The sequence below is a fragment of the Pangasianodon hypophthalmus genome, chromosome 10 (genome assembly GCF_027358585.1).
Source record: "Pangasianodon hypophthalmus isolate fPanHyp1 chromosome 10, fPanHyp1.pri, whole genome shotgun sequence".
NCBI classification, from domain to species: Eukaryota; Metazoa; Chordata; class Actinopteri; order Siluriformes; family Pangasiidae; genus Pangasianodon; species Pangasianodon hypophthalmus.
In genome coordinates, this window is record NC_069719.1 from 14,727,000 (window position 1) to 14,744,459 (window position 17,460).

Consider the following 17,460-nt stretch of genomic DNA (forward strand, 5'->3'; position numbering starts at 1 on the left):
ATTAAAACTATTTGCTATTTTATGTAGTAATTACTCACTAATTTCTGCCAATTAAAATAAAGGTTGTTCAAATTTTTTACTTGATGTGCAGCTTTGACATTTCCAAGACTTTATGACACAATCCAGTGCTACATTTGAATGCTCACTATTTTAAGGTATAATTACAGCTGCATTTTGAGGGAACAGTTTTACAGTTAATTTTTTAATACTAGAAACACTGAAATTGTTGTCCATGGTAATAGACCATCAGCTATACATACAATAAATAGCAGTTAGGAATATCTGTAGCAAAAACATTTAATATCATGAAGACTTAAGACAATTTAATATTTGTAAGATGTAATTATGAAGAAATTAACACGTTTTAATGGACTCATTGACACCCTGTAGACACTAATGGGATTTCTCAGAATAATTCCAAAAGCAGACAATTTAACAAAGAAACAGGTCTCAACAGACCAAGTATACAACATTTTCAAGACTTAAGATTTGAGCAAACTGACCATGGATCTGTACTTGAATGTTTACGAAGAGCTTCATGGTATGAGTGCCTTCTCACCTGGACCACCATAAACTTCAGTACAGTTTGAAGAATGTAGCAAGTCTGATCATCTACAGCCTTCTCCCCAGGAACAGCAGGCACCAGAGGGGTAATCTCCTCGGGTACGATCTTGGCTGCACCACCACAAAAATATAAACGAAATAAATATTTAGGAATGTAAGGAAGTCACTTGCCAAAGATCTGTGGTCATGAAAAGCTTGCAATTTCATTTTCAGAGCTTTGAAATAGCTTGTTTAAAAAGCAATGACAGAGGTGACAGGTTTGTCTAGGATAAAACAGCATTTGTCCAGGGACAGCGTGCAAGTCAAATAAAAACGTTTCAATGCAGTTAGGACTACAGAAGCTCTGTCCTTTTACTTCTTTATATTTTTAAGTTCATAGTAATAAAGTTCTGTAGTCATTTGAATATCAAGGAAAGTATACCCGAGTAGAAATTGGAGTCTTTCATTCAGTCCTTTCAGCTATGATGTCTATTCAGACTTCTGGTCACAACAGCAAAAACACTGTGTGAATTTATTTTGGTATTCGGACAGTTCAAGGTCACAAAGAAATTAAAATCTGAGATGTATGGAAAAATCATTCCTTTCAGTATCTGGGTCTGGCTTTCTTTTTGTTCCTTTACATTTTCCCAGGTGACATTTGATTACATCATTGTGCTTTTGTGCAAAAATTCTATTATTTAAGGACAATGAAAAACAACGTTCAGAGAAATAAGGTCATAGGGTTAATAACAATATATGACATGAAATCCAGCAACAGCAAACTTTGCAAACTAAACAATGGGATAGAGATTATATGCATATCTCTTTATTTATACAGCTGCATATAGAGTAAATAATGCACAAATCTGTACATAAATCTTCTTTTCCGGATTCATACACATTATTATTATTATTATTTTTTTTATTATTAAGTCTTACTATTTAAATGTTTTCTGTTCTCATGTAAGATATGTAGGTATGCATCCATGTATGTACCAAGGAGCACCTTAAAAAACCACAACAAATTCCTTGAGTGTCTGCGCACACACTTGATGAAGAAAGCTAATTCTGATTCTGATTCTAGGAGTTTTTACTGTGTGATCATTGTCATTAGAAGTCCACCTCACTTCCACAGTGCTTAACTTAGTTACAATTTCTGGAGGAAAATGGAGAACTATGTAAATGTGGCAGCTGAAATAATGCACCCGTCTCGACTTCATTACCATATGCAGCAGAGAAGACAGCTATTGCAGACCAGGAAACTGCGAACATGTATGTGCTCTCACCATCAGGAGGATTGGAGAAGGGGCTGTAGATGATGGTGTCTAGTGTGCAGGGACCTCTGGAAGAGAGAACTGCGGGGAAACCGGGCACCAGGCAAGCAAAGATGAGCAACTGCTCTTCAGCGCAGTTTGTCTGCAGAGCCTGTAGCCAGAGCAGGAACAGCCGCATGCCCTCACAGCGGATCTGCATAAACACACACACAATAAGACACAGTATATCTAGTGACATACTACAATACATTCACTTAACACTTTATTAAGAACACTACAGTAATACTGGGTAGGGCCTCCCTTTGCTCTCAAAACAACCTCAATCCTTAGTAGCATGGATTCTACAAGATTTTGGAAACATCCCTTTGAGATTCTGCTGTTGTAGCCCATCCGCCTCAAAGTATGACGTATTGTGCATCCTGAGATGCTTTTCTGTTCACCACAATTGTACAGAATGGTTAACTGAGTTACTGTAGCCTTTCTACAGTCTGGCCATTCTCCGCTGATTTCTCTCATCAATAAGGTGTTTCTGTCTGCAGAACTGCTGCTCACTGGATGTTTTTTCTTTATTGCACCATTCTGTGTAAACTCTAGAGACTGTTGTGCGTGAAAATCCCAGGAGATCAGCAGTTATAGAAATACTCAAACCAGCTCATCTGGCACCAACAATCATGCCATGATCAAAATCACTGGGATAACATTTTTTCCTCCATTCTGATGGTTGATGTGAACATCATGAAGCTGCTGGCGCGTATCTGCATGATTTGATGCATTGTACCGCTGCCACATGATTGGCTGATCAGATAATTGCATGAATGAATAGGTGTACAGGTGTTCCTAATAAAGTGCTCTGTGAGAGTATTTCTGCAAGACACACGTGATTTATAACTGTATGTACATCAATATTATAATTCCAAGTCATCTCACCTTGAAAGAGTTGGCAGTGTGTAATAGTTTCTTTAGAATAGAACCTGAAAAGATAAAAAGCATACAAGAGTCCTGAAATACTGCAGAATAAATTCTAATGTGCAATAAAAACATGTTTGCTGCTACATTTTTCACAAAGATCTACAATTTTCACACCAATCAGGTGAATGCTGCAATGAAATGAGATGGTGATCTGACAGCTCACTGTCACAGTAGAGGGAAAACTACTCGCTATTCACTGGAATCAGTCCCAAGCCCAGAAATATGAACAGTCATAGATGTGTTACTGAATCAAAATGAAACTGAATACTATGAAACACAGAGACACTGAAACCTCAAAGAAGAGATATGTGAATCATGAGGAAAGAGAAAGCGGAAACGTGGTTACTACACTTTCCCTGCACTATTGAGGTGGACAATATTCAGCACTATTCCAAACATTATTTTTGTGGAAAAAATGATTAACACTATGTTTTCCAAAAGTTAGAGTGTTTTAAAACCGCTAAAGGTTAAAAAAAAATTAGCAGTTTCATCGATCATATTTCTCTCTCTCTAAAAAACCAGCTGCATCCTAATACAGTCCCGTAACACATACCATGCAGTGGTCACATGAGGACAGCAGGTTTAAGAAAGTGCTTCACCCATCAGTGTGTTTGTGTGCATCTAATAGGAGGATCATCACTGAAATGAGCTACACGAAGCCCAGAGGGCAAGCGACTGCATCAATCCCCGCCTCAGTGCTTTAACAGAGGCACTGACGCTTAGAGGAGGACTCTAATTGAGCTTCTTGTCTCCTGCTAGAGAAACCGAAACCAAGATGCATAATTCAATTAGCAATCTGCATTTCAATCCATGCTTCTTATTTGCATTTCTCATTTACTCACCTCTCTCGTACAGCAGTTAATTATTTTCTCTCACAAACCGAGTGTTAGGCTTAAGCCCGATTACACATAATAATTTACCTCAACATCTCAGATCTACATCTGGCTATCCAATCGGAAGAAACACTAAGATGTGAAATTATTGGTAGCATACTATTAGCAACAAGTCTGTTGCCTTTGAATATGTTTACTTCATTAATTCAAAAATGTTTAAGACCATAAGTGAAGTTTTTCTGCCAATAGCATGCTCTTACTTCTCTACTAAGAGTGTAAATCTCCCTCTTTCAGATGATATGATGCACATCTTGATACAGAGTATCTGATACAAAAATAATACAGTTAAACCATTAATGACTTAATACACTTCAGTTCACTAATCCGATTTGTTTCAGCTCCAATACAATTTGATTCGTGCCTGACTCTTGATAAATTCAAGCTTTTTTTTGTCTTGTTAAAGAGACAAAGAGTTCTGGAACAATAGTGAGTTATAACAGTGTTATTCCCTGAGTGAGGGAATAACAGTTTATAGCTGCTATCATAGGAACTATCTTGTATTGTGGGTGTATTTGATAGCAGTGTTTTGCTATAAGTGCTTTTGGCAAGGTTTCCTGCTGAGCCTTTTATGAAACCAATGTATTTTCAAAAACTCACTCACTCCATGCAGAGTTTTTATCTATCGTCGTGTGTATTGATTTTCAACTTTTTTTTTTTTTTTTTTAAAACATCTTCCTTTTCGATTTAAACTGGATATAAGGCTGTAAACCTACATCATAGTCTAATGGATGGATTTTCTGATTTTTTTTCTTTACACTCCTGATCTCTACTTCACAAAAACATAAATATATTTCCCCCAAAACAATTTTGAAATAGTTTAATTTAGTTTACTTTAAAACCTTGTCATGTTTTGTCTTGGCAAAGACCATGCTGAGTCAGGAGCCAGTTCAACAAAGCAGTAATAAATGCAGTCAGTCTGCGTAAAGATGCGTAAAACCCTGCTAGCTACGTGATTTCCTTACATAATGAACGTCACAACTTGATTAAGTTGTTGGATATGTGCCATAGCAAAATGGAAATGAGCATAATCAATTCAGTTTGTAATCAGGGTGTCATGATGCTCCTGTGTCTTCGCATCATCATCAAAACAGAGAACTGCACTTACACACACTATACAGTTTAGAGAGGACAGTTTTAAAAAGGTTTAAATAACACAATAAAAGACATTAAGAACAAGAAATTCAGTCAACAGAACAGAACTGAATGAGTCAGAGATCAGTCGAGTAAAGAGGTGATGATGAGGCTCATGTTTAGTGACGTTTTATAGTGCAAGAGACTTTGACCTCAGGTGATATGACTGATGTGGATGATGATAGTTGAGACGCCTTTCACTGGCATCAGAATGAAATCTTTAGACGCCATATTCATTTTGGGGGGTAACATGACATGATAAATTCTATGACTTGTGGTTGTAATGCATGCAAAAGGGAAACAATTCAGTTCAGGAAGACCTGTAGTTTGCAGAACTCTATATAAGAACAGGGCTGTAAGAACAAGGCTGTAACAATATGATGTATCATGTTTTGGTCCCTAAATGTCAGTGTCAGTGTGTCACACACTGCATAATAAAGTAGGTTATTCATTATAAAATACCACTTCTATTACATAAGGTGTATTAAACATTTAAACATAATCAAGCCCACATTCCGTTCTGTGTGAAAGTAACTTCCTTTTAATCTCGATTCAGGACAGGCTACAGGAGTTACAACAAACATAGCACATTTGTCCTTAGCATAATATTTGTATGAGCGAATACGCTACCATATTGTCAGACATCCCCCTCTTGGGAGCCACGCAACTCACAGCCTAACCATGTTTAAGTTTGTCACGTTCTAATGCACAGCTTTTGTTTCATTATATGCTTTTAAGAGTCTGAACGGCTCACACAAACACTGTCATTATTAAGTTTCATTTATTGTATAATGTGAAAGTTTTAACCAACTGAAAATGGAAACCTATGGCATATATTTAGCCAATGCTTATTTTTGTTGTATTGAAAATATATCATATTGGGGTACCACTGTATCATAATTTTATTGAATATGAATTTTGCTGCACCTCTAAGTAGGAAGTGTCAAAATTTGACCATGTAAATGGTTTTCCCAGGATTCCACACAAATAATGTTTTTCAAAATATAACATATTTTTTAATGTATTCATCATATTTAATATGAAAAAAATTCCATACATAGAATACATCACTTAAGATCAGTTTAACAGTAATGACACCAAAATGCACAATAAAGACACTACACAATCTGATGTTTAAAGCCAAGGATTGGTTAGCCTGCCTCAGGGTGAAAAGAGCTGCACCGTAGTGGCTGTTTTAATTGCACTTACCTATACTGTGGAACTGCCATCGACTGTTGATTTTCTCTGGTAGCAGTTGAAGTATTTTCTGCAAGAGGCCACAATTCACACTGTTAGCGCTTAAAAAAAGTGAAAACAACAATATACAGCAACTTTGTGCAGAACCTTGGAATAACTTTCACAATCTAAAATGGTGCTCAGTGTAAACCTAGCTGCAATGTCACAGACTCACACCACTGATGTCATTACTTCATCTATTGACGGAATTACAGCATCTTGCCCTTTTGACACTGCATCATTATGGCAAATTCAGAGGGTCCACAGGGAGACTAAGTGCCTGGGGAGCTTGGGAATCGAGCAGGGTAATGACATTAACAGCACTGTTTTATGGGTAATGACAGCATGACAGTCTACTACAAGCTCATCAAGTCAGAACAAAAAAAACAAAACAAAAAAACAATAACAATGAAAGCCCCATAAGAACAAAGTATGTCAGCCTTTCACTATCGAGCATTCTGCAGTCTCAAATTCTTCCAGATGTGAAACATTGCAGCTGCTACTATACTCAGAGCATGTTAGCTGTGGAAGTGGATACCAGCCTCCACCCCCTCGCCTGTCTCCTCAGGCTCAGGCAAGATGTGACAGGCATCAATCACCACGTCAGCATCACTGTCTCAGTGTGTCAAGCTCATTTACTGCCTGGTCTGATCTGAGGCGTGATGGCACATGAGCCGTAGCGCATTGTCACACGTAGTTATTGATCCTCTGTGTGTGCTTGTGTGTGTGGAGGACAGCTCAGGATTAGTGCCTGTCCTTGCCTTTAAGAAGCTGACACGTTATTAGAGGTGATAGCTGTCGAGGAGGTTCGGTTAAAGCCTGTGCACTAGGAGTCCACAACAGAAGACAAAGGTTTCAGTAATGCTTCACTCGCTCTCACGATGCTGGCGGAAAGCGATCCCCTGCAGAGCTGCACTGGCTGCTGAGACAGTGGATGTGAACTGGGCGGGGTAGAGCCCCGGAGTGGCCGTGCGGCTCTGGTTGCTGGAGTCCGCTCTAATCTGCCATGGCTCTCCAGGCATAAGGCTGGAGCATTACAGCAGGCTGCGCCTCGCCTGCCTCTGCATTTACATGATCCGCACTCGGCTTTCCTGCCACATGGCGTGCATGACTGAGAATACAGAAGCTCCAAAACACTCTCCTAGCAGGGATTTACAGCAGCACATCCACAAAGTACTTCCAGAACTTTTACAGCCCTGGAGAATAAGCAGCACCTTGGTAACATCTGAGGATTTGTATTAGGATTAGCCAGAAACAAGCATAATTTTAAAATAGTTTTATTCTGCAATTGTTAGAAAACACATTAGAGGTATTAGAACACGTACAAACAGATAGTCGCTAATAAAATTGTTTCCCTTAAACTTTTCTACTTGAATGCATAAAGAGAAAATTAAAATATCCAGTTCTTCTGGATAACGCCACTGATTCTCAAAATATCAGTTCACTAATATAATACATATTTTTAAAAATAAATGTTTTTAAGTTAGAAAATAAACGGCACTCCATAAAATCAAGCAATGAATCAAATAAACATGCTGTATTTGTCCAAGATTTAAAAAATAAAGGCAGCCTTTAGTTTGATTACTGAGGATCTGAGTAAGGGTTAGGCAATCTAGGTACTCTAATGGAAATACTCGAAAACAGTAAAAGGGGTGTGCGTGTGTGTCTTCCTAGAAACTAGTGCTTTTCACCGATAAATGTGGCCAAGAAGATCCTACATGAGGGAGCCACTGGACCGACACAGCGAACATCTCACCACTGACTATTCACAGAGCCAGATGGCAATCATACAAAGGTGTCTCATTTATTTGCTATTAGCCTTACTGTTTTAAACAAAACTTTTTTTTAAAGATGGGATGATCATTTCTTTAAATTCAGTAATTTAATCATAAAGCTTAGATGTGTGATGAGCCAATCAGATTGCCTGTAAGGCTCTGAAAAGGGGACATTCATTCTTTTATTCATTCAGCAATTTTAGTTTCTTTTTTCCCCCCAGTAGTCTTCTTGTGAAAATGGCCCATGTTTTTTTTTTTTTTTTTTAATAAAACATTTCTGAAGAAAAAAAAAAAAGTAACCTAATCCTCAACTGAATTTCACCTGAAATTAGGGAAGAACTGATGGCCTTAAAAAAGGCAAGAAAATAAGCATTTCCAGCCTTTCAGTTTTTTCCTCTTTCGTACAGTTTCGTACACTATTTTCGGCCAAAATATTACAGTTAACTGATATTAGCTATATACTTGTTTAATGTTAGCTATGTCGAACATACTGATATATTTTACTTCACATTAATAAACTCAAAACAGAACTCATTAAACAGAAAGGGTGAGAGCCTACATGTGTCAAGAGCATATGTGATTGCTAGAAGGGGGCGGGGCTTCATAACACCTATGCAAATCATTCCAGATTAATGTGGCACATCTCCTGTTTTACTGGGGAGAAAAAGACAACTCTTTTGGTGTATTACGTATTTTGTGGTGTATTATGTATTTTGCGTAAAGTTTGGGAGGTCTGGTAATGTCATATGGTCAGAATAAACATCACTGGATATTATGGCAGTGTAATATTGTGTAGGGGCGATAATATCTTTATACTGCAAGCCTAATAGCCAGCAGAATTTATCCCAAAGGAACGCTAGTTAGTTACTCAGGTATATTAATTAAGACTCTGGATGTGAACAAGAATGTAACATTATCTGAACATGATGACTCGACAAAACGGCAGCAAGTCCTAAATATTTAGGGTATGAGATATGCTGTTTTCTAGAATTTTTTTTTCACTCTGTATGTTCAAATGCGAGGTAAATGTATGTTGTATTTAGTTATGACAGTTTTGTGCTGCATTGTACAGAATTTTGCTTAATTTCGTCAGCATTTCCACATTCCTCCCTTTTCCATATTCTGAAATGTCTGATATTTGTGCAAACTAATAATCCATCTAGTAAGCACAGCTCCTACTGATGGCCAGGTCACGTTATCGCTTGATTTACTTTAGCAGGCAGTGAGTTTACGCCAAAAAACCAATAATTATGAATCAGCTGGAGCATGATTCATAATGAAAAAAGTTCAAGTCAGTAGGGAGGATTTTCACTGCTACTTCAACAGCCTACTGAAGTTATTTGTCTGTCATACAAATGAAGTTAAGGTGGGACACGGTTACTTTAAAACTACTTGAAAAATAGCAAAAAAGCAAGAAATTGGATTTAAATCAGTTAATTTGCCTTAGTACAGGAATTCTCAACTTTGGCCCTAGAGACCCACTTCCCTACAGAGTTTTAACTTTTTGCCACATGTACACACCTGATCACCAGGAAAACCTGAAGCTGTGCCGGTCAACGAGCCTCAGGGACTGGTGTTGAGAGCGTGTGTAACGTTATACGCATACGCAGTTTTCCCAGCAGCTCTGCAGTACTTATTCAGTCCAGAGGATGGCAGCGGCACATCACAGTTGTTCCTTATGCATCCCTAATCCTCTTAAAAACCTGAGCACTGATCTCAGAATAGACTTCAGTCCTGGACTCCCCCTGGTGCTGTCATGTGACTACCGACCACTGAATAATGACATGCCCCTTTATAACCTCTAATAAATTATCCATGGGAATGATGTCTGGCTGTGTTGCCAGAGCATGTGAAATGTTTGAGTATGTAATTTATAATCAGCTGGTTTGTATTTATAACCAAGAGACATAAAATATTACACTTTCAAACTTGCTTCCCTATAAAATACATTTTCATGTCAGTTTGTGAAAGAACTAATCTTTATCTTAGATTCTGTAATTTTCAAATTACGTCATTTTAAAGAATGAAATGCAGGAACAATGTGTCATGTAAAACAGAAGAACCTGAAAAAAGTCAACTAACAACAAAATGGGGGGGAAAAAGCACATGGAGTAACCACGTCTTCCTTCAAAAGACAAAGAAATGTCATCAAATTATGATTATGTGCATCCACGGTAAAAGGTAATTTCTCTTCACAGTCAAAGTATCTGACGGAGGAAAGCTAGCTACTGATGGCAGATGTTCAAACAGCTCCATGTTCTTTTATTCATGGCCAATTTGGGCCAGTTACAAAGCGGACTGTTTTAATGGCCTGCCGAAGTCGAGTCTGAACATCGATCATAGCCAATCTGTCTGTGAACCAGCGCACAAAGAAAATTGGCAAATAATGAGAAATCCATTGCCCATGTCTGCCCATGAGTTCATTTCCTAATTTAGTACAGTAGCACTCTGAGCAAGCGTACATTAGTTCACAGGAAAATTATTGGCTAAACCTAATGCATGCTCATGCACTCCTGCCTGTTGGTACTTTATTAGACTGAGCCCCTTAAACCATGCACATCAGGCATAAAAATAAACGTCATCAGAGCATTCTGGAGCCTTGATAGGGTCATGTGCTGAGAGAGATGTCAGCAGGGTACAGGGGGAGAAGGTCTGAGGAAGTGTGTCCTGTTTTCCTGACTTGGTGTCCATGCTGACTCATCATCATGCTGGTCAGTAGGTCAAAGAGCACAGAGCTGAAATAAATAGTGGTGATTAGTGTTTCCCACAGATATTATTATACCCGAGTGGAACTCCGGTTGGGTTGGGCAGCGGTGTGGTTGATATCTGGTACGTTTTATATAATAATAATTATTATAACTGCTGTTGCACTTTCTGCAATTAACCTAATAAGACCTTAGCTTTTGTTCTTTTTTGGGTGTTCCAGTTGCTGTTCTTTAAACCTACAGTGTTCTCACACCATTACTGGATAATTCATTAATCCATAAAGATACATTTCACAGCCTTCACTTCTCAGCCTTCCCTCTGCATTAATCTAGCTCAAGGATTGCAAAACAGAATCAGAGTTGCCTTGTTAGACCAATTCAACCATGACAAAGTCTCGGTAAAATTCCCAGTAAGAAATCTTGGCTGTCATGCAGGAGTAAAAAATGATATTTTCAGCTCCATTAAACAAGCAGAACAAGCAAGAGGCTTCTCACTAACTGTTTGAGTGTAGCTTAGTTCTAACTCAGAGCATTCTAACTAAAACTCAGCGTTGTCGCATATCACTGGCAACAACAAACTGATCTTGATTTGAACGCCCACACACTGGTCACCTCACTGACAGCTCACGGACACTCATGGACAATCTCTTCACATGTTTCTGTCACTTTTGGGCATGTTGTAATATTTTCAAAGGGCACTACTACCACTTTACTGCCGCTAAGGACTCAGTCCAGTCTCTGTGCAATACACTGATCATATTTATTACACACTACATATATTATTACATCTAATTTATTGTACATTTTTAAATGCTGCTTTGTACTGCTTATTATACTCTTTTATGTCTATAGATGACTGCTCAGACACTAAACATTGCACACATCTACTATTTATTTCACTACCGTTTGCACTCTTGTTCACATACTGTGCACATATTCCAGTGTCTACAGTTAGGATCTGCACTTTACCTACATGCTTATTAGGCATACATACCAGTTCCATAACACATTCTGCATATTTTGTATATATAGTATTTGTACATAATCTTTTCCCATCTTTCTTATTTTCCTTCCCGCTTATATTCTTACGTATATATTTTATACTGCACAGCTGTGAAGTACGTGAGCCTTACAACAAGCATTTCCATGTACAACCTTCCCTGACATTTTGTGCACATGATAAACTTGAAAGTTGCATTTAACTACTGATTGCATTCTGCCACTTGGAAATGATGTACTCAGCAATCGCAAACTGGCAAATGGCTTGTGCAGTACAGATTTTTTTTCCTGTTTGCACTTTTTCATTGTAAAAATATAGTCTAGAACCAACAGCCTAAAAAAAGGCAGGAAAACTAGCATTTCCACCATTTTAGATTTAAGGAGAGTAGGGGATGGCGTAAAAATTTACTTAGCTGAAAACTTGTAATAACTCAGCTGGGCGGTAGACGTGAGATCAGGGGGAGGGGGAGGGGCTTCCAGGTCAGTTCATATGGGTGAGTTCAAAACACCTACACAAATCCAAAATTAGCCATGCCGGCTTCATGTTTAATGGTCCGTTATTCCCTTAATTAATCACACTTCATCACTGCTAAACTAAATATATAGCAAATATAGTAAAGCTCAATATAAAATTACATACGAATTTCTAAACATAAAATGACCATTATGTTCAGCATAAACAGTTTCACACTGAGAAGCAAATTCCAGCATTAGATTAAGATGATATAGAGAAGCTTTCATTTTGGGAAAGTGCTGCTTGCCACTTTAAGAGATGAAGAAGTCATTCAAATGTGTGTCTTGTTTTGCCTGACTGCCTCCCCAGTGCTATGAGAGGCTCTTTGTGTGTGTGTTTGCGTGTGTGTGTGTGTGTGTGTGTGTGTGTGTGTGTGTGACACCTGCCACAGTGAGACCGGCTGAAGGTCTGCGAGGTCCAAACACTAAGGCACTAATAGAGAGAGCTCATGGCAGAGAGGAAGCAGCCATTATTCCCCCATCTGGACGTGAAAGAAACTAGTGAAGCTAATAGCAGTCAAGAGCAGAGACTCTTTAAACACGCTACCACTTAGCACACAGCATGTCATCAACCATTCATGCACTGGCTGTACTTGCTGCTATGCACTCTGATAAGCATTTACCACACCACACACACTTTATTAAACAATAAAACCCACTCACTGGTTATGTCATGTCAAATAGTAATGTCAAATGTTTTGAAATTCCTATGTTCTTAAAGAATGTATAACACTGCACAATGAGGGACGGGACAAACTAACCTGGCTAGACACAGGATAATGATTATTTACTGGCATAACACACTAATGTCAGGCAGTTAGATGTTATGCGAGCAGCGAAAGAAACTTGATAACAGCTGGACATCTGAATTATTTACTACAGCTTCTTGTCAGTGTGTACCATGTAGGTATTATAAGTAATATTCATTGCTTTTTAGACAAGCCTGTGTATCCTGTAGTTTAAAAAACAAACAGAATTCAGGTTCGCCATGTAGCTAATTCATAAAAACTATTGATGGATAATTTTATATCAGGTCATACAAGAGAACTTATGGCTGTACTTACTTTGTTGTGGTCAATTTACAACCAAGGTCATTCTACGACACCAAAAGTCCTGGTGCGTACAATAAAGCTTCCTTCTTACAGAAGGAGGAATCCACAGAAGTGTGCTAGTGCTATACTTCCTCCCAAGCATTGGGATTAATAAAGAAATAATAGACTAGGGGTCATCAACTGCTGGAATAGTAAAGTATTTTAGTGGACCTAACTGAGTACTTGATAAACATACCATAGCAGAGACGATAAACATATAAATAACTGGCCATAGCTCAGCGACTCAAGTTTTTTTTTTTTTTTTTTTTTTTTTAAAAACATGAACTAGCTCAGCTCCTGTTGTAGCTCCTGTGTTGCGGTTTATCCCGTCACATGTATTATGTAAATTATTTAGCTGAAGGCAGCTCACCAGATCAGAGACAAGCTACAGGGCTAGAGATAACAGATTAGAAAGGGGAGAGAGTTTAGATTTTCCATTTTATATCCCCGCTGTTGTCTGATTAGCAGACTGATGGCATTGCTTGTTTAAAAAAAAAAAAAAAAGATGACGAAAACCAGAATGGACAGATGTATGCGTTTATTCTCCCTGCATCAAATTTAAAACACATCATTTGTTGAGTCTGTGGCACTAGTCAGACAAAATATAATGACTTTGAATTGTCTTATTTATAATAAACTAATCAACTAATGGTTAACCATCAGAAAGTAAACTGTTGCTGTTTACAAATTTTAGATGAATAAATTAAATATTGCCTGTACAATGAATGAAAATATTGGGAAGAACTAGACACATCTGTAAATGCCACAATGGAGCCAGACACAAAGAGATCAGAGAGAATAAAAGGGTGGGGGGAGAACAATAGTCTTCATCTTAACTCTGACAGCAGCCTCAGGGATGAGCCCTTATAAAAGCGGGTCACATACGTCACCGTACAGAGCAATGTGAGCTAATCCTCTACGCTCCAATCACAGCAAGAATACAGCTGATGGCTTTTGACAAAGGACCAAGTTTCCGTGTTAACAGAGCCCTGTTTCAGCATGATATGGAGATTACGCAGACTGCATCAGGAAATTCCTCTCCTGTAGAAGGCGGAATGGAGGAGAGAGGAGGCGGGATGTGTGTGTGTGTGTGTGTGTGTGTGTGTGATGCTACATTAACTCGCACACTTCACACAGCATTGATCCACTAATGGCTCCTGTCCTGCAGTCAGCTTATACTGGAGGCTCTGTTAAAACACTCCTGTGTGTCTATGGGCTAGCGACTGACTGATCACATGATGCTGATAAAGAAGCAATTTTTCCACAGAACTAAATTTAAATCTTACAGCTAATGTTACAGCCTTCTTGCTGACAGGAAGAAAAAAAATCTAAGGCAAGATAGCCTAACACATCTAAATTATCTTATTCAGTTCTCTGTCTACGGTTCTACAAATCTTAACCCATCGTTATATAAGGGCTAATACTACAGCACTGATATAATGCCATTACGTTAGACTGAAAGAAGAGAGGACATGCACAACTGAAGATTGAACAGCAGGGCACTGCCATCCAGGAACAATCATCTGTCCCTCTGTGTAAGCATATTTCTTTGGCATGCAGGATAAATGGCCACACATTCATTTTTAGTTATTATACCCCAGCGCTAGGGGTGGGTGACCTGGGAAAAATATCATTTCACCATTTTTTCAGGGGTTTACAAGCCGTGATTTTATCACAGTTTTGTTTCATGTTGGTTAAGACTATTTTGCAAGTTACTGAACCATCCAAACTAATTTCCCTTTTGATGAAAATGTAGCTCTACAAGGAAACATAACCTCAAAAAAAAAAAAAGAGACCATTAGGCCAAAGTACTTTTCCAAATAATTTTTTTTTTTTAATAAATAAAGTGCTCTTACCAACAAAACAAACACTTATTTCTAAAATGAAAACAATCAAGCAAGAATATTGACTGTATTTAAAATCGTTTAATAAAAACTACATCACCTCTTCTAATGTCTTCAGATTTTATATTTAAATACTGAATACATTAGCTGAGTTGGTTCAACATTTTTATTTGACATTTTTAAATTAAGCAATTCTTGGTTCACGGTTTTGGTTTTTATTGCACGTCTCTCAGCATTCTGCGTAGTGCTGAGGAATGGCGGTGTCAGAAAAATATTTGCGACTCTGTACGCTGTAACAAGGATCAACTAAGTCACTTAAAGGCCTTGTTCCTGAATGTTTTGCATATTATATCCTTAGACAGGTGAAATGTTACAGTATCAGTGACGTCTTTCCACTCGTGTTATCTAGATTTCAGCACACTCTTTGGGATGCTTTCTTGGTGATTAAACATATTCGTCATGTTTCCTCGATCTGCCAGTCTTGCCTTTGCATATTTTGCAAACCACCGTTGTTTGCTCTGTGTCCGTTTTCTAAAATCCAGCAGTTCCATAAAAAAATGCTACTGTGTTGCTAAACAAACCGAGTAGGAAGCTCTACATAAGGAACTGTCTATTCTTGGTTATTACTGGTTTGTTTGTGTGTCTGTCAGAGAGAATGTGAGCTGGACTAGTGAGTAAAGTCTGGTTCATAAAACAATGTGGAATGCCAAGTCTGAGCATTTTTGAGCCCAACTGACAAAACGGTACATGCGCTCTCCCTGTTCAAACAGACTGTAGAGACATTTTAGCCATCCACGAACTCAGACTGTCACATCGCCCCTCCTACCCAACGCTGTTGAATGCTCAAATCTGAGTGGTCAGAAGTTGCTGATTAATTTTCTATAATAGCACGCATCTGACAATAGTTCCTGCTGCAAGCTTTAGATTATTGTGCTTGTTCTAACACATTATCATTTCTCTTGTAACACAAGCACTTGTATTACAATGCTCAACATAAATGATTATTAAAATAAACACGTGTAATCATTGATATGGTGATGTTTTTTGTGAGGAGCTCTTTAATTAGCATTTTTGAAAGGAGTCTCTAGTGTCAGAGCTTTGTAATAGTCAGAGGTAAAGCTGCAATTTTAGGTTTTCCAACATGGGCTGAGGGCTGAGAACTTTTCAGTTTCTCAGTAAGAGAGGGGGAAAAAAACGAAAGGCTGTTGAGGTGACAACAGTTTATAGCTGCTGTAACAAAACTGATATCAGGAACTAACTAGTTCTGTGGAAATTCCACAACATTAAACTGAATTATAAATGAATAAAAAGTATGGCATGTCTTTCTTTCTTAACAACAAACTGAATTTGTTGGCAAACTGCAGTGGTATAAGAGGAATGAAACATTTAAGGAAGTGCTGTTATTAGATAATAATCAACTTCAAACTACATCAGATGTCGCTGATTATTTTCCTACAACAGAACATTCATGTCATGTTTTATTAAATACTTAACAGCTAAGAAATAGACTTATAAATATAGCAGCTTGGTGTAGATTCAGGCAAAGCTATCATTCTTCACAAATATTTAAATCTCAGTATGACATTTTGTTTCATTATAAATTATTAAATTAACACAAAGCTTGATCTGTAAATATAAAAAAACAATGCACCAAATTCCAAACTGTTGTTTTCCATGCACACCCTGAAGTGGCTTCTATACAGCAAATGAAACACTACCGTTTCTCCTGAATGACCTTTTCAGTCGACCTCTGTTGACACAATGCAAACAGTCTCCTTATTACCACACTGCATTTTTCATCTCTCTCTGCAAATGCAACTAGAGAGGCCTGTGCCTGCCAGCCTGTCTGTTTGTATTGGAAACTAGAGCTGCCATTTCAGCCAGGTGAGAAAAACACAAGATGACTGTGCCTCCAGGAGGGGCAAGAGAGCAAAAGACACCTGCTGACTGAACTGAAACACCTTCACAATGCCTGCATGGACAAACAGCTCATCATGTTCTTACCAACATAGCTAGCAGATAGAACTAAATACCATAACCAAGTCCTTTTACTGCCTAAGGCAGAAACTGTATTTATCTAGACAAAGGCAATTTGTACAAATGTCTCCAAAATAAAGTTGCTGATATAACGCTGTGCATCCAAGGAAAATATAAACTTGGCTAGACACATCATAACTTGTCAAAGGCTAGACATATAAAAAAACAGACTAATGTCAGACACTGTTTTTCACATCCTAATGAGGAAACTACTAACAATTCTCCATTATTTAGTCAAGTGTATGGTCATTGTTTATTACAGTGACATAAAGTACAATATTCACTTCTCTTTAGTCGAAGTTTCAAGGAAATGAGTATGTAATGCTCTTGTAAACAAACGAGAGAGACAGAAAGGCTAAAGTTCAACATGTTCATTAAACTGCATGGTTGATAATATTTCAACAATAATGCTCTTCAATAAAATACTAGCATGTGAGACAGACCAGCAAG

The 17,460-nt window shown here is 38.0% G+C and overlaps 1 protein-coding gene across 4 annotated transcripts in view; it reads right to left on the bottom strand.

Annotated features, from left to right (window-relative positions):
- ralgapa2 (Ral GTPase activating protein catalytic subunit alpha 2) overlaps window positions 1-17,460 on the bottom strand; it is a 99,546-nt gene that overhangs the window by 58,308 nt on the left and 23,778 nt on the right. For all 4 annotated transcript variants that reach the window (XM_026934151.3, XM_034308307.2, XM_053237309.1 and 1 more), the window contains exons 4-7: window positions 6,020-6,077; window positions 2,745-2,788; window positions 1,830-2,010; window positions 560-675 (exon numbers count right to left, since the gene is read on the bottom strand). In XM_026934151.3, coding sequence (XP_026789952.2) covers window positions 560-675; window positions 1,830-2,010; window positions 2,745-2,788; window positions 6,020-6,077 — 399 coding nt within the window. The remainder of the gene's footprint in view (window positions 1-559; window positions 676-1,829; window positions 2,011-2,744; window positions 2,789-6,019; window positions 6,078-17,460) is intronic.